This window comes from Cupressus sempervirens, chromosome 5 (genome assembly GCF_028749045.1).
Source record: "Cupressus sempervirens isolate cs-2001-9-10 chromosome 5, ASM2874904v1, whole genome shotgun sequence".
NCBI classification, from domain to species: Eukaryota; Viridiplantae; Streptophyta; class Pinopsida; order Cupressales; family Cupressaceae; genus Cupressus; species Cupressus sempervirens.
This window is the reverse complement of record NC_143122.1, coordinates 691,929,210-691,946,062: the sequence shown is the minus strand read 5'-3', so window position 1 is coordinate 691,946,062 and position 16,853 is coordinate 691,929,210. Positions and strand designations below refer to the sequence as shown.

General features: G+C 36.1%; 1 protein-coding gene across 1 annotated transcript in view; it reads left to right on the top strand.

The window, feature by feature from the left end:
• Positions 1-300: 300 nt before the first annotated feature.
• LOC149557845 (putative RNA-dependent RNA polymerase 1) overlaps positions 301-16,853 on the top strand; it is a 67,675-nt gene continuing 51,122 nt past the window's right edge. The window contains exons 1-2 of the mRNA XM_089832322.1: positions 301-1,917; positions 4,970-6,873. Coding sequence (XP_089688448.1) covers positions 1,402-1,917; positions 4,970-6,873 — 2,420 coding nt within the window. The 5' untranslated portion in view covers positions 301-1,401. The remainder of the gene's footprint in view (positions 1,918-4,969; positions 6,874-16,853) is intronic.

The following is a 16,853-nucleotide window of genomic DNA, read 5'->3' as shown; positions in this document are numbered from 1 at the left end:
CAACACTGCTAGATGCAAATCTATAAAAAATGCAAACACATCATCATACTACTTTTGCAAATCATCTTCCCCTCTTCTCTTTAAAACTCAACTCAAAAGTTCTATTTAAAAAGAATACTTAAATTAATCTCTCTTCATTTAAAAAAAAAGAGATATGCTCCTAAATGCCCCAAAATTGTCTTAAATTAAATATTAAATACCACATCAGCGAGTCTAATCATATTAACAAAAACTGCCACGGTTGTCTAGTTGATGAACGAATGACAAATATATAAAAGCAGACATCCATTCAAGAGATGCAACACGTATTCTTTGTCCATTCGATCCAACCCCGCGTTTAGCTCATGATTCGGAGAGATTTCACCAGCAAAATATGCTTTCCAGATGGTTGAATTTATGGATATGTGCTTCCATTTTGAGCTGAGGCGAATTTAGTAATGTAAAAATGAATTTTGTGTTCTCTCTCGTAACTACAATCTAGAAAAGAATAATCGCTGGCCGTACAGGATTGGGTTTTCAGTTTGTATACGGAAATATGTTCGTCTGGTGCTGTAGGATCTTGCACCAGCGGTTGACATGAAAAAGCATTGGATGCATACCTAAGAGTACTAGTGCTATGATAACTATGTGCATAAATTTCTCGGTGGATCTAGTAAACCCCAGTATGATGTGGTATATACACAGTATCCAAACAATGTATTTCTGAGTGGCCCAACTGGGATTACAAGTTGGGTTAAGGGCTGTGGGATCTGTGACGTAGTAGAGTGGTATATAGAGTATAATATCAGCAGTCGTCTTTGCAATGCAACCGGAGCGGAGATATAAAACACTATGTTAGGTGTTCTATCATGGTATCCAAGAAATGTGGCTCATGGTTTTGCATGCTGGAGTCAGGATGTAGAGGAAAAGAAATATAGCTAGTCGAGATGTTTGGGATGTTATAAAGATGTGCATGCGTGGTTTTGAGGACAGGGAACATGTGCTGTGTATGGTAATGGAGTTGGGTTGTCCGAAGACTTAAAAAGATTGTTTTTTTGGGTTGTTGGCAGATGTGGGCGTCACTGGAGCAAGCCTTAAACGCGAAATTGTGGGTTTTAATGGACTTGATAAGTATTTGCTTACACGCGAGTCCAGTTGTGTTCTGATTTAGGAAGTTAAAATTTACAAAGCTGGTTTGTGAATCTGAAGAGGCGGTACTTGGGGGAGGTATAATGCTATGAAACATAAAAATATAGGGAATCTATAGAAGTTATACCTCATTTATAACGAGCTCCATGAACAGGGTATTCCAGAGAAAAGAGAAACAAATTTCCTATATTCAGTCTTTGTTGTTGGGTTTTGGGAGGGGTAGCGCAGTAATAAAAATAATTCAATTTTAGTAGAGTGCTGAGTGGCTTAATCATGATTAGTTGCACGGTTCAAATTTCAAACATACCAATAACAGCAATTGCAACGGAACTGGTGGAGTACGTGGAGGGTATTACAGGTAAGGGCAGTGTTTTCGGTTGCGAGATTAAAACAGACAGAATGAATAGGAGGTCCAGAGGATTTGGTAAGGTACAATTTGAGAGCATTGATTCAAGAAAAGAATTGTGCATGCTTTCCCAATTGAGTCTTCTCTTGTTTCAGAATGAAAACTTAATTGTTTCCACCGCGGACACGGACATGTTCCCAAGGACTACTTACTCAATATGTAAAACTCAACTTCTTGCAGGCTGCCCAGTGTACCATAATGCATTGTGTGTTTTATGGTCTGCAAGTGACGTGCTTTCTGAGTTTGAACAGGAGACTAAAAGGGTTAACTTTTTCGTTACTGAAAATGGTGTGGACTATAAGTTGGCGGTTCACTTTCATGACATTGTTAATATCTCCTCATGCGTTTTGAAGGAAAATGGGGCACATGCTATTCTCGTACAGGTATGTGTGATTTTTGCATCCTGTTAAAGTTAAATTATTTTGTAGAGAGATTATGCATTTGTCCTATGCTCTTTAAGTACAAATGCTCAAATGTGGTCTTAACCATGTAATCTGTTCATAAATCTCTTCCCATAACTTATCTCGTAGCTAATTTCCAAAGTTCTACTTTGAGCACTTATCGACATCTCTGTCCGGCTATAATCAGCTTACATTTACTTGTCTGTTTTAAACCGTTATCGCGGTTCATACTATTAAGGTGGATTAGGAGCGTTAGCTAAAACGTTGTTCTCGGGCCTACCCATAAATCTTTGTACTAAATTTCTGAAATAACCCTTCAAGTCCTTCTCACATGCTTGGATTCCTTAGCTATTAATTGCCATATACGCTTAAATCTCTTAGCACCTATGGCTTATGCACAAATGCCAAAGCTGTGCCCGGGTAGAAACTTCGGATTGGGGATTTTTCAAAGGTTTCAAACCCTGTGGAAACCTTGTGTTCAGAATGCAAAGGTCCACCAAGCTGTGTTAAAAAATGATTGAATTTTAATGATGTCTATTCGATAAGGACGAAGAGACAAAATGTTAATCTGTTTTCAAAGTTTCTTTTAATTACAGGGTTTCTATTATATCTTGATTATAAAATCCATTATATAATGAAGCCCCGTCGGTTTAATATCTCTTTCAGACAGTGAAGTCCCCTTGTTTTAATATCTCTTTTAGACAGTTCAATTGCAAGATGTTTCCAAGTTGAGTACGAATATCTTTATGTGCTGTACAATCTGGTATGAAATGTTGTTCAACCATTCCTTTGCTGTAGGAAATGCAAAATTTTCTCTTTCCTCTTGGTGACCGGACATCTGTGTGTGTCACATCTAAGATGGTGAGACCCAGTCCTCAACTGAACAAATAAAATTCTAGCCTTTGACTCAATTGCAGCCTTTAAATAAGCCTTTCCATTATGTTCCCATATAGGGTTGAACTTTTTGATATAGTGTGATTTTTCTGACCTATTTGTTTTGCTCACATGGAAGTCTTGAATTTTTCTTGCACAATTTTTTTTTATGTCTCTTCATTGATATTAAGACATTCCTGCCCATTAATGTCCCATTTGCTCGTCCACTTCTTGTGCTTCATCCAATTCTTCTTTCAATAGTCCTAATTCCTCTGAACAATAATTTTGGGTCAGCTATTTTTTTTTCTTAATGTTTTAGATTTTTTTAAATAGCTTAGCAAATAGATTATAACTGATGCTTCCATTGGAAACATCTTTGCTTCATTCAACGGGATCTCATAGAGAATTGTGAATTTGACTTTAAGAGTATTGATGATTAAATGTTCTTTGATTTTTCCTAGCTGTCTCTAGTTAAGGTTTGACATACTACTCCCCCCAATCTCACAATCGTAGAGGACAACCAGCACGACCAACAAAGCAAAGAGGGTTTTCCAATCCCACAGCTTCGGTTTCCTGCCCCTGTTTTGAAGCAGCTAAGAAGCTGTCCATCTGCTTTGAATCCTTTTTGTTCTACATGTATCTTAAGGGAGCTTATTGTGGAACCAACTCATAGGTACTTTTATTCTGACACTCTCTTCAACAAGCTTTCCCTAAAGATAAAGCTAACATGCTACTTCTTCGTTTTAAAGAAAAACATTTTTAATTTTGATCTTGCTGGTTTTCACTTACTTCCCAACTTTGTGGCAAAAGAGCTCTAAAGCCTTCAAATGTTCTTTCAAACCATGAAAAGATTTCATAATAAGAATAAGGCTGGCTATATACAAAATATATAGCATTCTTCTATAAGAATATATTGAATATAAAGCCATTCTTCTAGTCTGTCAAGATATAACTCAAATAATGTAGAATATAGAACACACCATTATTTGACTCCAATGTTACTGCTAAAACATTCAGACATATCCTCTTTAATTCTGATTTTACCACAAACTTGCTTATAAAATTTGAGTATGATAAAAGTGTGAAGGAAGGCTCTAGTACGGAACTAAGATTTCCAAGCTGTTGTAGCATACCACCTTAAACCTTCACCATTGAATGCATTATCATTTTTTCATTGCTTAAGCTATGGCATGGTCAAGCCTTGTGTTGCCATGTCTCAAAGCTATGTTGACCTAGGATGTTGTTGAATCTGATAGCAGGCAAATGTCTTCTAACAATTGGAGATTTCTCCGTGAACCAGTGCCTTAATTAATGCTTTAGTGCCATTTAGTTTGTCAAACATCAATTTTAAATTCTGCTTTTAACATGTTCATTATTAATAAATGGTATATTACAGTTCAAATTTTTATTATTGATTCATATTATATGAGTAGTGGTTTGTACAGATTTATGACTTATAAGAATGTATGGTCTATTTAGCACTTATTGCATTCTGGCGATGCTGATATAGATGAAAAAACTTCTTAAAAATCTCCCATCCTTGCACTACTCTAACTCAAAACCCATTTAACCATAAAATTTTCAAGATCAAAATCAGTCAGTTCGCTAGCCCATTTAAAAATTAATATCATATGAATTCAATATTTATTCTCAACGTCCCTGGCACTGGAAAAGTCTTATTCTGAGTGGTTGAGCTAACCAAATGCTTATAGCATATATTTTGTCTTTTAAACATAAACTGTAATAACATTAAAAAGATGTGTGACTTATAGAGATAATAATAGGAACAGAAGACATATAAGTAATTTTTGTAACATTAAATACTAACACATGATGCTAGATTCTCGAAGAAGTGCCTCAGCCTTCTTACTTATTGTTTGCTGCTTAACCCTTTTCTAAGCATGCTTACATGCTGACTTTCTATCACACCCACCTTTGATAACTAAGAATTTGTTAAATGAGGAAAAGGCAGTTGTTATCACAAACTGTTAAAAAGGTATACAATTTCTGAGGGATATCAAATTTTGCTGCTCAGGCAAGGTTTTAAATTCACCTCCTATTTCATATGCAATTATCTTTTTATTACAAATATTATGGTGCTTGCAGACTTGGAGTAGAACGCTAAAAAGTTAACATATGATGTTATTTGTTTTTGTTGCAGTGGCAGTTTGGTCCAAGAATTTTTAAGAAGGTTGCAGTGCAGAGATCATGTTTGATAGTTGACCAGGATCCTTACAAATTTTGCAAAGAGGACATTGAGATTATCTGGTGTAGGACAACAGATTTCTCAGCATTCTGTAGCATTGGACAGTCAAATGCATTTTGTCTGAAACTTCCTGATGGTATCGAGCTTACTAAAATCATTGAAAGCTTGCCTCTGCATAGAACAATGGCAGAGCAACTTATTCTAGAAAATGGCAATTCATTTTCTCCTTTTCCACGTATGGTTCCAACTGTTAATGTTCCAGAGGGTGTTAATCTGCCTTATGAGATACTGTTTCAAATCAACTCTCTTATTCATCGTGGGATACTCAGTGGCCCAACACTGAATTGCCACTTTTTTGATTTGCTAAATAATGAGAAGAAATCAGCTTTGCACATATGTCTGGCCTTAATAGAACTACATAAATTGAAGTCGACATGTTTCAACCCAGAAACATGGCTTCAAAATCAAGTAAAGAAGTTGCAAACTAGTCAAAATCAGTTGAAGTCTCTGACAATTTCTGGACATAATGGCACATTGAAATTCCATCAGACCCTAGTTACTCCGACTAGGGTCTACTTTTTGGGCCCCGACTTGAATATTTCAAGTCGAGTGACGAGGCATTTTTCAAAGTATGTTGATGATTTCCTCAAAGTCTCTTTTGTGGAGGAGGACTTTAATAAGCTTCATTCAATTGCTTTGACTGCAAAAACTGAATATGGTTTTCATGCAAGACCACAAAGATCACAAGTATATGATAGAATATTGTCAATTTTGAAGGAAGGCATTACAATAGGCAACAAAAGATTTGAATTCCTTGGCTTCTCAGCCAGTCAGTTGAGGGAAAATTCAGTCTGGATGTTTGCTTCAAATGACGAAGTTACTGCCAAGACCATCAGAAAATGGATGGGAGATTTCCACTGTACAAATGATTCAGCCATACATGCCATGAAAATGGCGCAACCATCTAACTCTTCGAGGCAAACATTAAATGTTCGAGATCATGAAGTTTCCCTTATTCCTGATAGTTATGTTCATACAGATGGTATCAACTACTGTTATTCAGATGGAATCGGGAAGATTTCTTTACGTCTGGCAAAGCAGATAGCTCATATTTGTCGATTGAGTATGCCTCCTCCTTCAGTGTTCCAGATAAGGTATGGTGGCTACAAAGGTGTTGTAGCAATTGACCCTACTTCCTATCATAAGCTGTCTTTAAGACCAAGCATGCTCAGATTTAAGTCAAATAATACGACTTTGGATATTTTAAACTGGAGCAGGTTTTTGCCTACTTTTTTGAACCGTGAGCTAATTGCATTGTTGTCAACTCTGGGCATTCCAGATCAGAATTTTGAGCGCATACAAAGAAGGATGATGGCATATTTAGATCAAGTACTGGTCAATAGAGAAACGGCTCTTGATGCTATACATATAGTTTCCTCAGAGGATGATCGGAAGTGTCTGACTGATATGCTAAAGGCAGGATATAGTCCAAACAGCGAGCCTTATCTTTCAATGATACTTCAAGCATACAGAGGATATCAATTTTCATTGCTAAGAACTAAGTCACAGATATATGTCGCAAAAGGCCGGTCTTTGATGGGATGCTTGGATGAAACCAACAGTTTGAACTATGGTGAGGTGTTTATCCAAGTTTCTAAGACTAACATAAAGTTTTATGATGACGGGATTTCCACATATGGATTCAATACAAACAAAAACACATGCATATTGCAAGGGAAAGTAGTGGTTGCAAAAAATGCATGCTTTCATCCGGGTGACATTAGAGTCCTGCGTGCTGTTGATGTTCCTGAGCTTCATCATATGGTTGACTGCTTGGTTTTCCCACAGAAGGGACCAAGGTAAGAAATTGGATGAGAGCAATATTTTTCTGTCAAATCTTGTTGGATACATGTTTGCTGTAAAAACGTGTAGATGTAGTTAGTCATTGATAGGTACATTCTGACAGCTTTTTATTTCAAAGAATCTGAACCACAGCGAGTAAAAAGTAAATGCCGCTGTTAGTCAGCTACCTGTATCTTTGAGGTTTGGCATGGCTTACATACATAGAATATCAACAAGAATGCAGAAATGTAAAAGTAATGCAGTTTCTGGTTTCATATCCATTGGTCAATTGTAGAAGCAGCCTACTTTACAAACACTGCAAATAATTATGCAATGATAGGTAAGTGAATGTCTCCTGCTGAAGTAAAATAGCACTGCTAACTTGAGAAACCACCAATGTGGTCAGGATCAACATGCTTAACATATTAAACTAACTAGGCTACTGCCTATGTTTTTATCTGTTTCTGGAAGTCTTTCATGTAAGCTAGGCTAGTGGCCACTTATTGCTGGATGTCTTTCATTTATTCTCTTGTATGTTAGGCATTTTTCATGTCAGCATGTGAGACAAGGTCCAAATGGCAGGATTCAACTCTTTTAGACTATTAGTAGTAATATATCCTATTGCACATCCGTTAAAACCATAGATACTCAAAAGGGAGCTTATTTGTCATCCTTAGGAGGCGGATGGACCAAAGGGTATCTTTAGGCATTTGATAGATCAAGGGATTTGCCCGCTTCTCGGTTCTTGATATCAAGTGCTCAGACAAGGGCCTGGAAAATTTGGGAGAGGCCTTTCAGTGAATATTCTAACAGTGGCAGTGATGACTGTTAGGCCGAGAAATGAAATGCTAAGGCAGAATATAATTATTATATATTAAAACTAGGGAAGATCTGCATTTGTATTATAGGCAGTGAAGATCAGTTTGTCACATCCCCCATGATCAAGCACTACTAAAATAATTTTAAAAAATAACGCTTATTAAACTGACTTTTGAAACAAAAAAGAGGATGAAGAGATAAGTTACAAAAAGGTATGGTTGGGGAGGTGGGGAGAGAGAGGGTTTGCATGCCATGGATAAACAATTTCCTATCACGCCATTAAGGCAGTTTAATGTCCACTCTCCTCATCCATGACCCTATGCTAGAAGTATCGGTCATTGGCTAAAAGCAGAAGGCATTTTATTAGGTGTAAAGCCAAAATCTTTACACAGCTATTGTCAATGGCCTCTGCCTGTGATGAAATGGGAGCCAATTCTACGTTTGCTCTTGAATGGGATAAGGTAGATGTGGGGAAAAAGCAGGGACATCCATCAAAGCATTAAGAAGAGAGGAATTTGCCAACTATTGTAGCTGCAATTGTCTGGTAGACATTCATGCAAAATGTGGAAGGATAGAAAAACACAAACTGTTTGACAGAGTGCTCAAAGAAATGTGGTCTTATGGAATGCAATGATTCCAGGACATACACTAAAGGCAATTTTGAAAGGCATAAGAGAAAAACAATTGCACAATACTAGATAAAGTAGGTTGATGAAAGTTGGGTGAGAGGAAAATGCTTTTCAAAGCTAAGGTGCACATTTATCATTTATGAATTGTTGCATGTAGATTTGAAACCAAACATCCTGACATAGGATGCTTAATTTGTTATTTTATTACAACTTCTTGTATTTTTTCTTTTCTAAGTATCAGTTAGCTCTATTAAATTTCTTTTCCTCTTCAAACTAATTCATGCTTTGATTGCTGGGGCTTATGGCTCTGCAACTTCCTTTTCGACACCTTAGATTTCGTAAATTTAGACCTATACACCTTAGATTCTGTAAATTTAGACCTATATTCATATATTCTCAAATTTTACTTCCAAGAAATGCTTGAGTAATAGAAAAATAGTCAGTTGATCAAAAGTCCAACTTAATGGTTGAGAAGCTGAGGAATACTAAATAATGAAATTATTCTCTCTCTTCATGCACATTGGGTAAGCTTGTATGCAATATGCCGAATCTTAGACAAGGCATGTTTGTGAAAAAATGATTGAAAGAAATATGTCCTTGAGAAACCTGTAGTAGTGGAATTATATTACTTTAAAAAGGTTTCCTTAAAAAAATAAACAGACCAACATCTTGGGTACTTGCACTTAAATTAGATCCTGGGATGATCGTGTGGATGCCATCAAAGCATATATAAGAGAGAGTTATGTTGATGTTAAAATTTTCTAAGGGTCACTTCCTATCACCTTTACAAAGCTCGCGCAAGAAGAATTGATGCATGAATTATGTAATCTCTTTTTAGCTAATATTGTGTGGACAAGATGTGAAGTTTTTGCATTCTAGGGCTGAGTACTAGAGAAGAATGCTTTGCTATAGCTGAATATGACACAATAATTTCATAGTGTCTTTATCTCGAAGAAAACATTTCTTATGCTTGCAATAATAGTTTATGTGATATCTTCTTTCTAAAAGATAATTCAATAAATAAATGATAATGTTAAAATCAGTAAATAATTATACAAGACAATTACTAATCTTGTTGGTCAGTTCAATTAATACAAGGATTAGAGAACAAAAATATGATATTACAACCAAACAAGGCCGATCGAAACAAATATCAAGCCTCATTGACAAGGAGATATTATGTACAGAGAAATACGTATTATGGAAGCATCAATTATGTGTAGTCTTCAAACATCAGCAACTAAATGACTCAAGATAATAGAGATAAAAGCTGCATGGTTAAGGATGATGATAAGGAATTAAGTGAATGATTAGTCTAAGAGACTATTGCCCGATTTGATGGATAGCTTCTTATATTGTATTCAGTGATTAAAATGGCAACTCTATATATGGTGATAGTAACATTGCTATTCTTATCACTCCAATACCTATTATGCTTATCAATCATAGTTTGATAAGTTGTGTCTACAAGTAAAGGCACATGATGAAGAGCTTAGTATTGTTAATGATCAGAGTATCAATTGAAGGTTGTTGCTCGATGAATAATGAGAAGATTTCGATGAGGCCATCTCTCTTAACTCAACGGGCAAAGGAGGCATTTTAATCTTATGTCATAATGATGGGTGGCAACCCAATAATAAACTTAGATATTAGAATGATAAAATAAATTAGTGACTAGTTTTCAATATCTAACTAACAGGAGAATATCGTAATCAAACATAATTCGATATGAGAAGTAAGAAAAGTAAAGGAAATTGTTCACCATTAAGATCATTGTCTTAAATATTTAAGGAAGAATTGTTTATCTGAATCAAGGAATGATTAAGTCATGTCTTAAACCAATTTTCTGAGGGGATGCGATTTGCTTTGAGATATATGATTGGGCAGAGACAAGTCTCTCAAGTAGCCAATCATCCAAGGACATCTTCGAAGACTAGGTGACCTTGCTAGATACTATACTACTAGTTCTAGTGATTGATGTATACTACCTGTAGTAGAGTACCACCTTGGCCAAGGTTTTACTTTTAATAAGTAGAAGCACATTCTCTATGTAGTCAATGTTACTACCAGACTCATTTAAGGGTTCTCTTGGCCCTATAATTTGGATATCTACATCTTGATGGTTTTAGATTCTAAGGTATCACAAGTTTCAGCAAATGCATATACCCATCCCATTGCTATTTCTTAAGCAGCTATCAGATTAATCAATGATTTGGCCTCAAGAAGGTTCAGTCTTGTTGATGTGAGTTTTGTTCCACTACAACACGCAAAATCAAATACTTAATGTTTCAAGGAGAAACACCAAACACTCAATCCTCTCTTGATATAAGGTCATCTCTCATGCTAAGCTTGCAAAGTAAGATCATGAAATGACTTCAAGGTTCCTTCTTAATCGTGAACTTCAATTAGTTTTATGATGTGAGATGCTAGTTATCACAAAGGGACTTACATGATTCATTCAATGGATATCAACTCTTGGGCTTCTAGAGATTTTGCTTCAAAACATGCAATGAAAATATAGCTTGGTTTTCTAACTTTCACTTCAAATTAAGCTTAGTTTCTACTACTACTTCTACCTCTAACTAGGACTACAAGGAATCATGGATGACTTGGACTCTACTAGATGTAATCACACTAGTGGCTCCACCCACCTAGTGTAAGCTTTTAAGGAATCCATAAATGATTTTCACATCAATAGCCTTTCTCCAATCCCATCGTCTTGATGCAAACCAAAGATTGAACATCAATTGAAGTTAAGTGTTTACATCAGCTTACCACATAATGCACCCTTACCTTCGGCAAGAGGCTATTGGCCTGAATTTGTTTGAGTAAAACAAGAAAACATCCACAATAACTTCCATTCAACTAAACTACTTTAACATGAAAAAATATGTACTCCAAGTGAAAGATTGAGGAAATCATGCAATACTACAAAGCAATATGAAGTAATCCACCATGAAGAACCAACAATGAATTATCAATTACTTTGATAAGCAGTATAGCAAAAACTTCATCAAGTTGGTAGCCTACTCTATTCTAGCTCTCCAATCTCACCTGCTAAACTAATTTCCTAAGCTCTTGTTAATCTCATCTAATGAATTACAAATGAGAAGGCCTTGCCCTTTTATAGTAGTTCCATTACAATGAAGGGCCAAGATTGATTCAAGATCAAGGGCTGAGATTTCTTCCCACAAACCCTAATTAGGGTTGCCCAATATGCAACCAATTATATGAAGGCGCCAATTTATGGGCTAATAAGAAAAATTACAATGATTTTGGTAGCCAATGAGAAAATGGGACACTTGGCACGATTTGATTGACTATGCTTGAAACTGAAATTTTTGAATTGGAGGAGGCAAACATTTGTCACTTCATCATCCTTTGGAATTTCCTCTTGGAATTGACTTGAATTGCATACATTCTCGTGAACCTGCGAACTTGATCTCTCTTGATTTTCCTTGGATATGTCCTCATGTAGCTGGATACTTTGTGCTTTCTTGAATTTGGTCTTGATTTCAATTTGAGTTTGTGCGTTGATAGCTTCACCATGAATCCTTCCTTCTCACTTGAATCCTCGGGCTCAAGCCATCTCTTTGTAGTATCCGCTTGGAATTTTGAGGCCTTGATCATCACTTTGCTCCATAGCTTCTGTTGGTGTTCCAATGGAGGGTATGTGCACCAACAACACTATGATTTTCCAAGAATGAATTTCAATTCAGCCCTTCTCCTTGAATTTACATTGCAAAACAAAGGAGAAAAGCATTAAGCTTGTGGAAAAAATCTAAGAACAAAATCAAATCAATAATAAACAAAATTCATCCCAATTTAAACCAACCATTGCAAAGCGAGGGCAAATTTTAATCTCATCCCAATCCAAAACCATTTATTATTATTATTTTTTATTTCTAATTTTCGTCACTTTCTCTCTCATTTTTTTTTTTTTGGTTTTGAGGATGGTTTTGGCAAATTAACGAAGGACGATGGTTGGGCTTTGGAAATTTTCCGAAGATGCAAAATTCCCCAAGAGGAAAATCCTTTGGAAAATTATCAATTTCTTCTTCTCATTGTTTTAATATTGCAATGATTAAGTTTGCCACGAATAAAGGCCTCCTAAAGTGTTTGCACTTCATTTTAACCAAAGGGGGAGTCTTGAGATTTTTGGGAGTCTTGAGACCAAACTTCCACTTTCTAGTTGGACTTAGGCTACGGAAATTCCTCTTAAGTGGCATCAAAATGCTCACACAAATTGACGAGCCAAAATGCCTTCCCGACGAGCCAAAATTGCTCAAACTTACCCCGAACTTGGAGACTTGAAAAAACAATGTTCCCAACCAAAACCGCCCAAGACAAAGATTCCTACTTGCTAAAACGAAAAGAGGGGGTCCCCATTTGCAATGGGCCAATGGTGTGAAGAGAACACATCAAGTCCCATTAGACAGGTTCTATGGCTCAAGACAAAGTGGTTCAGATCACTCTATGACTTAGGCATAAGTTTCCTACATGAATCCAGCATGAAGGATTAAATTATACACCTTTCCAAACGAATGTGCCTAACTGAATTGGTTTCCTTAACAAAATTAGATTAATGAAATTCCATCCTCGTAAGATCTTTTATAAAAAAAGAGCTTTGATCGTATCTACTATACGCTTACCATTTCAAATGAATGAATCTTTTATGAATGTTACTATGAGCAAGATTTTTTTAAATCAAATCTGTCTGCAGCTTTAGAATGAATCCATCGTTGTTCAAATGTTGATTGAAGTATTCTTGTGAGGTTTTCACATCATCACCCCAAAATTTTTTGAGACCCCCTTTTTCAGGCAAGCCTTGGCAATTTTCGTGGGTGTTTGGTAATTTTACACCTTGGATGCCTTCAGGGCAGAAGAGAGATTTGATTTGTTTTCACTCGGTGCGAAACTTGATTTTCCAGAACATGTAATTTTATCCTTAGGCCTAACAGATACAACAACATTTTTTTTTGATGGGTAAAATAATATCTGACAAGATAAAATTGCAAATTTTGGACTTAGATGGATTTTTGAAAATTTGATATAATTGTATAGCTTGAGCATTTTCAAAATGAATTTTAGATTTAGTCATTTTGGAAAATCTTGAAATTTTTTCGGTGAAAAGAAATTTTCTTTTGATAGTGAAATGGATTTGGAGTTTGAATTTTGACTGTCAGGAAAAGGATTTATTTTGTTAAAAAATTGAAATTGTATTGCAAGATTGAAATTGGATTGAATTGCAAAATCTCATTAAATCGGTTGAAATTTAGCCTAGAGGATTTTAGAAATGTTAAAGCAAATTCTTATTTTGTAATTGAAAATCGATTTTGGCTCGCTAGATTCAATTTTAATCAAAGTACCGAGAATCAGAATTGGATCGGAATCGGTAAGACCGAATTGAATCGTGAATCGGCCATGAATTGCCCATGAATGGTCTATGATTCAGTAAATTAAGAAAAACTCTTTAAATTTAGAGATTTTAACAATTTAAAACTTATTTTATGCACCCTTTATTGAATATAACTTAAACACACTATAACATCATCAAATAGAAGTTAAATCTTAACATACATAAACATGGAACATAAATTATATATCCATCACATACGTAACTATGTTACATGTAAAATGTAAATTGTAGGCTAGCTGAAGTAAATAGAAATCATATGATCATAATGATTCAAATCATAGAATGTATGTAAGATGAAGATCCATGAGACATCAAATCATAAATGCATATAAGAATCTAAGATGAAGATCCATGAAATGTATGTTTATTAGTATCAATATCTGTAAACAAAATGAAAAAACAAGGCTCCAGCTCAAGCCTCATCATCATCCTCATCATCATCCTCAAGCTCTGTCGCAGCCTTAGCCTCAACCTCTGAGTATCCAGTTTGCCTACTAGAAAGGCGTCTAAGGTAGGTCCTAGAGGATCACCGAGCCATATCCTCCACATGTAAGATGGGCTCACGAACAACATTTCTACGGCCTATGTTTGTGCGTGCGCGTGTGTGTCTACTAGTGCCTGAACGTGCTCTAGCTGACTCCTTTGCCATGGCCACAGCCTCAGCCTCTATATCCACCTTGTCAACCCACTCACAGTCTTCCTTAGTGAAGATTGGATCAACAACCTTACTGAGCCACTCTGATTCTGGATCAATCTCCTCTAGAATGATCGGAGAGGAGTTAGCGCTCAAAATCTGTTTGATCCTAAGACGAAGGTTGCAATGAACAAAGACAAGATCATTTAACCTCTGCATAGTCAACCAATTTCTCCTCTTCGAGTGGATGTGCTCGAACATGGACCAACTGCGCTCACATCCAGAAGCGCTGCTTGGCTGACTTAGAATATGGATGGCAATTTTTTGAAATTTTGGGGTTGTGGGCCCAAACATTTGCCACCATCTATTTGAAATAAGGGAAAACAAAAACAATTAGTCTCATTTACAACCTTAAAATTACATAATCAACCATTAAAATTTAAAATGCACAACTTATAAGTCATAAACTTTAGATTCATGAATATGGCTGTATTGTTCTCCGAGTATCTATGGCCATCATGCCAAGAAAAGTGGCCCTTCTTTATTATTGAACTTGTCGAGCTCAATGATTGCAGCTGTGCTATCCTCATCACTACTCAACCATTGGATAACTGTATATAAGCCGGTGAGAACCTCTTCATCCGGCTTGAAGTCAGGATGGAAACGAAATGCCGGATTCAAAAACTAAGCTACTGCATGGATGAGTCGGTTGAGTTGATTTTTCCATCTCCTATCAATGATATCCCAAATAGGGGTATACTTCTCCTGCGCTCCTGCATATTGGGCTCTAATGGTCTCCTTGGTCATATCCATGCTTTCATATATGTAGCCCATAGAGGGCTTCTCCGCATCAGTAGTTCGTAGGAGAGATACAAGGGGCTCAGTGACCTGCATATAAAGTAAAATGAAAATTTGAGTCAAAACTCAAATATAAAATTATATAACTTAAAGTAAAACTAAATCATTGAACAATTTAATATTAAATATTAAATAGTAAATTGTGAAATACTAAATGTTAAATTGCAATAAATTTACCATAAGGATTTCTTTAGCAGGTTTCCAAAAACCATCATCAAATATGCAATTCACCACATCTACCCCTCCAGTGGTTGTAGCATAGGAAGATGAAATCCACTCCCGCCCAACAAACATGCTTCTCAAATTGTCCCTTGATGTCAACAAGGACTGCAATGTGATGAAATTCGAGGCAAACCTCGTGATGCTTGGATGAGCTAACTCTTTGCCTCCTGTGTACTTCCTCATTGTGCTAAGTACAAATGAATGATTATAAATAAACTTGCATATATTTTTTGCCCATTTGACACATGACTTGACCCACTCAAGCCAATTTCCTCCAACGTGAGGTCAATGCAGTGTGCCGCACAAGGGGATCAAAATATGGTGGGGTGCTTCTCCATCAAAAGTTTACCTACAACAATTTTAAGTTAATTAGAAATTCAAACATGTTACAACTTAGGAAACTTAGAATTAGAAAAAGTTCAAAATTCAAATAAATTTATTTTCAAAACTTGAAAAGTTAGAAGTTTACTTGTAGCAACATACCTTGCTACATTATCCCTCACCACTTGCACCACATGTTGTTCCCCCACCTCTGCTATGACTTCTTCAAACTCACATAAGTATGTGGCATTTTTTATATGAGCGGAAGCATCAATGGATTTGAGAAACATGGTATATCTTACAAAACAACGAATTATAATAGATCATCAACAAATTAGCAATCAACAAATCAAAATTTGAAATATTCAATCATGATTCACAATTATGTATGTAGGAAAGTAAAATGATCAATCACCTCCACAGGATACAAGAAAATTGAGGAGTGTTTTATTCCTCCTATTTGTTCAACCATTAGTCATGATGGTGCAACCCTTTTCGGTTCTCCTCAAGCTCAACCCTCATATCCTCTACCATATCATTCAAGAGGTATCCACTCAAGTCAGCCTCAGTTGGGGCTTTAAACCCCGGACCACAAATAACAACTGCATCTATCATGTTTTGCCAATAAGGAGCCCTATCACAAATAGATAATGATTAGAAATTTAGATGTCAAATCATTATGTAAGCTTGTAAAGTGAATCTATGATTAATCAATGAATTATAAAACAAGTAGATATAATTAAAGTTTTACTTTTAAGTTTAACCTTAAAGAAAACAAAGAAAAAAGAATCAATTACTTGGTTGCAACAAATGGAATGTTGCAAAAGTATCAAAGTTTGCAAATCTCTTTTCTGGCAGCATCATGAATCTCCTTGTTCAAACGCATGCCCTCAAGTGTGGGTTGTGAGCTAGGAGTAGTGCGGGGCACTAAGTAACTATTCATTCTGTTTTTATGCACTCTAGACCGCATTAGGTTGGAGTTGGACTCAGTCTTAGTATAAGAGCAACTAGCACTAGCACTCGCATGAGCACTAGAACTAGGACCAAAAGGAGGCTTGGAAGAACCCTCTCCAACACAACCTATGGATGCGGAAG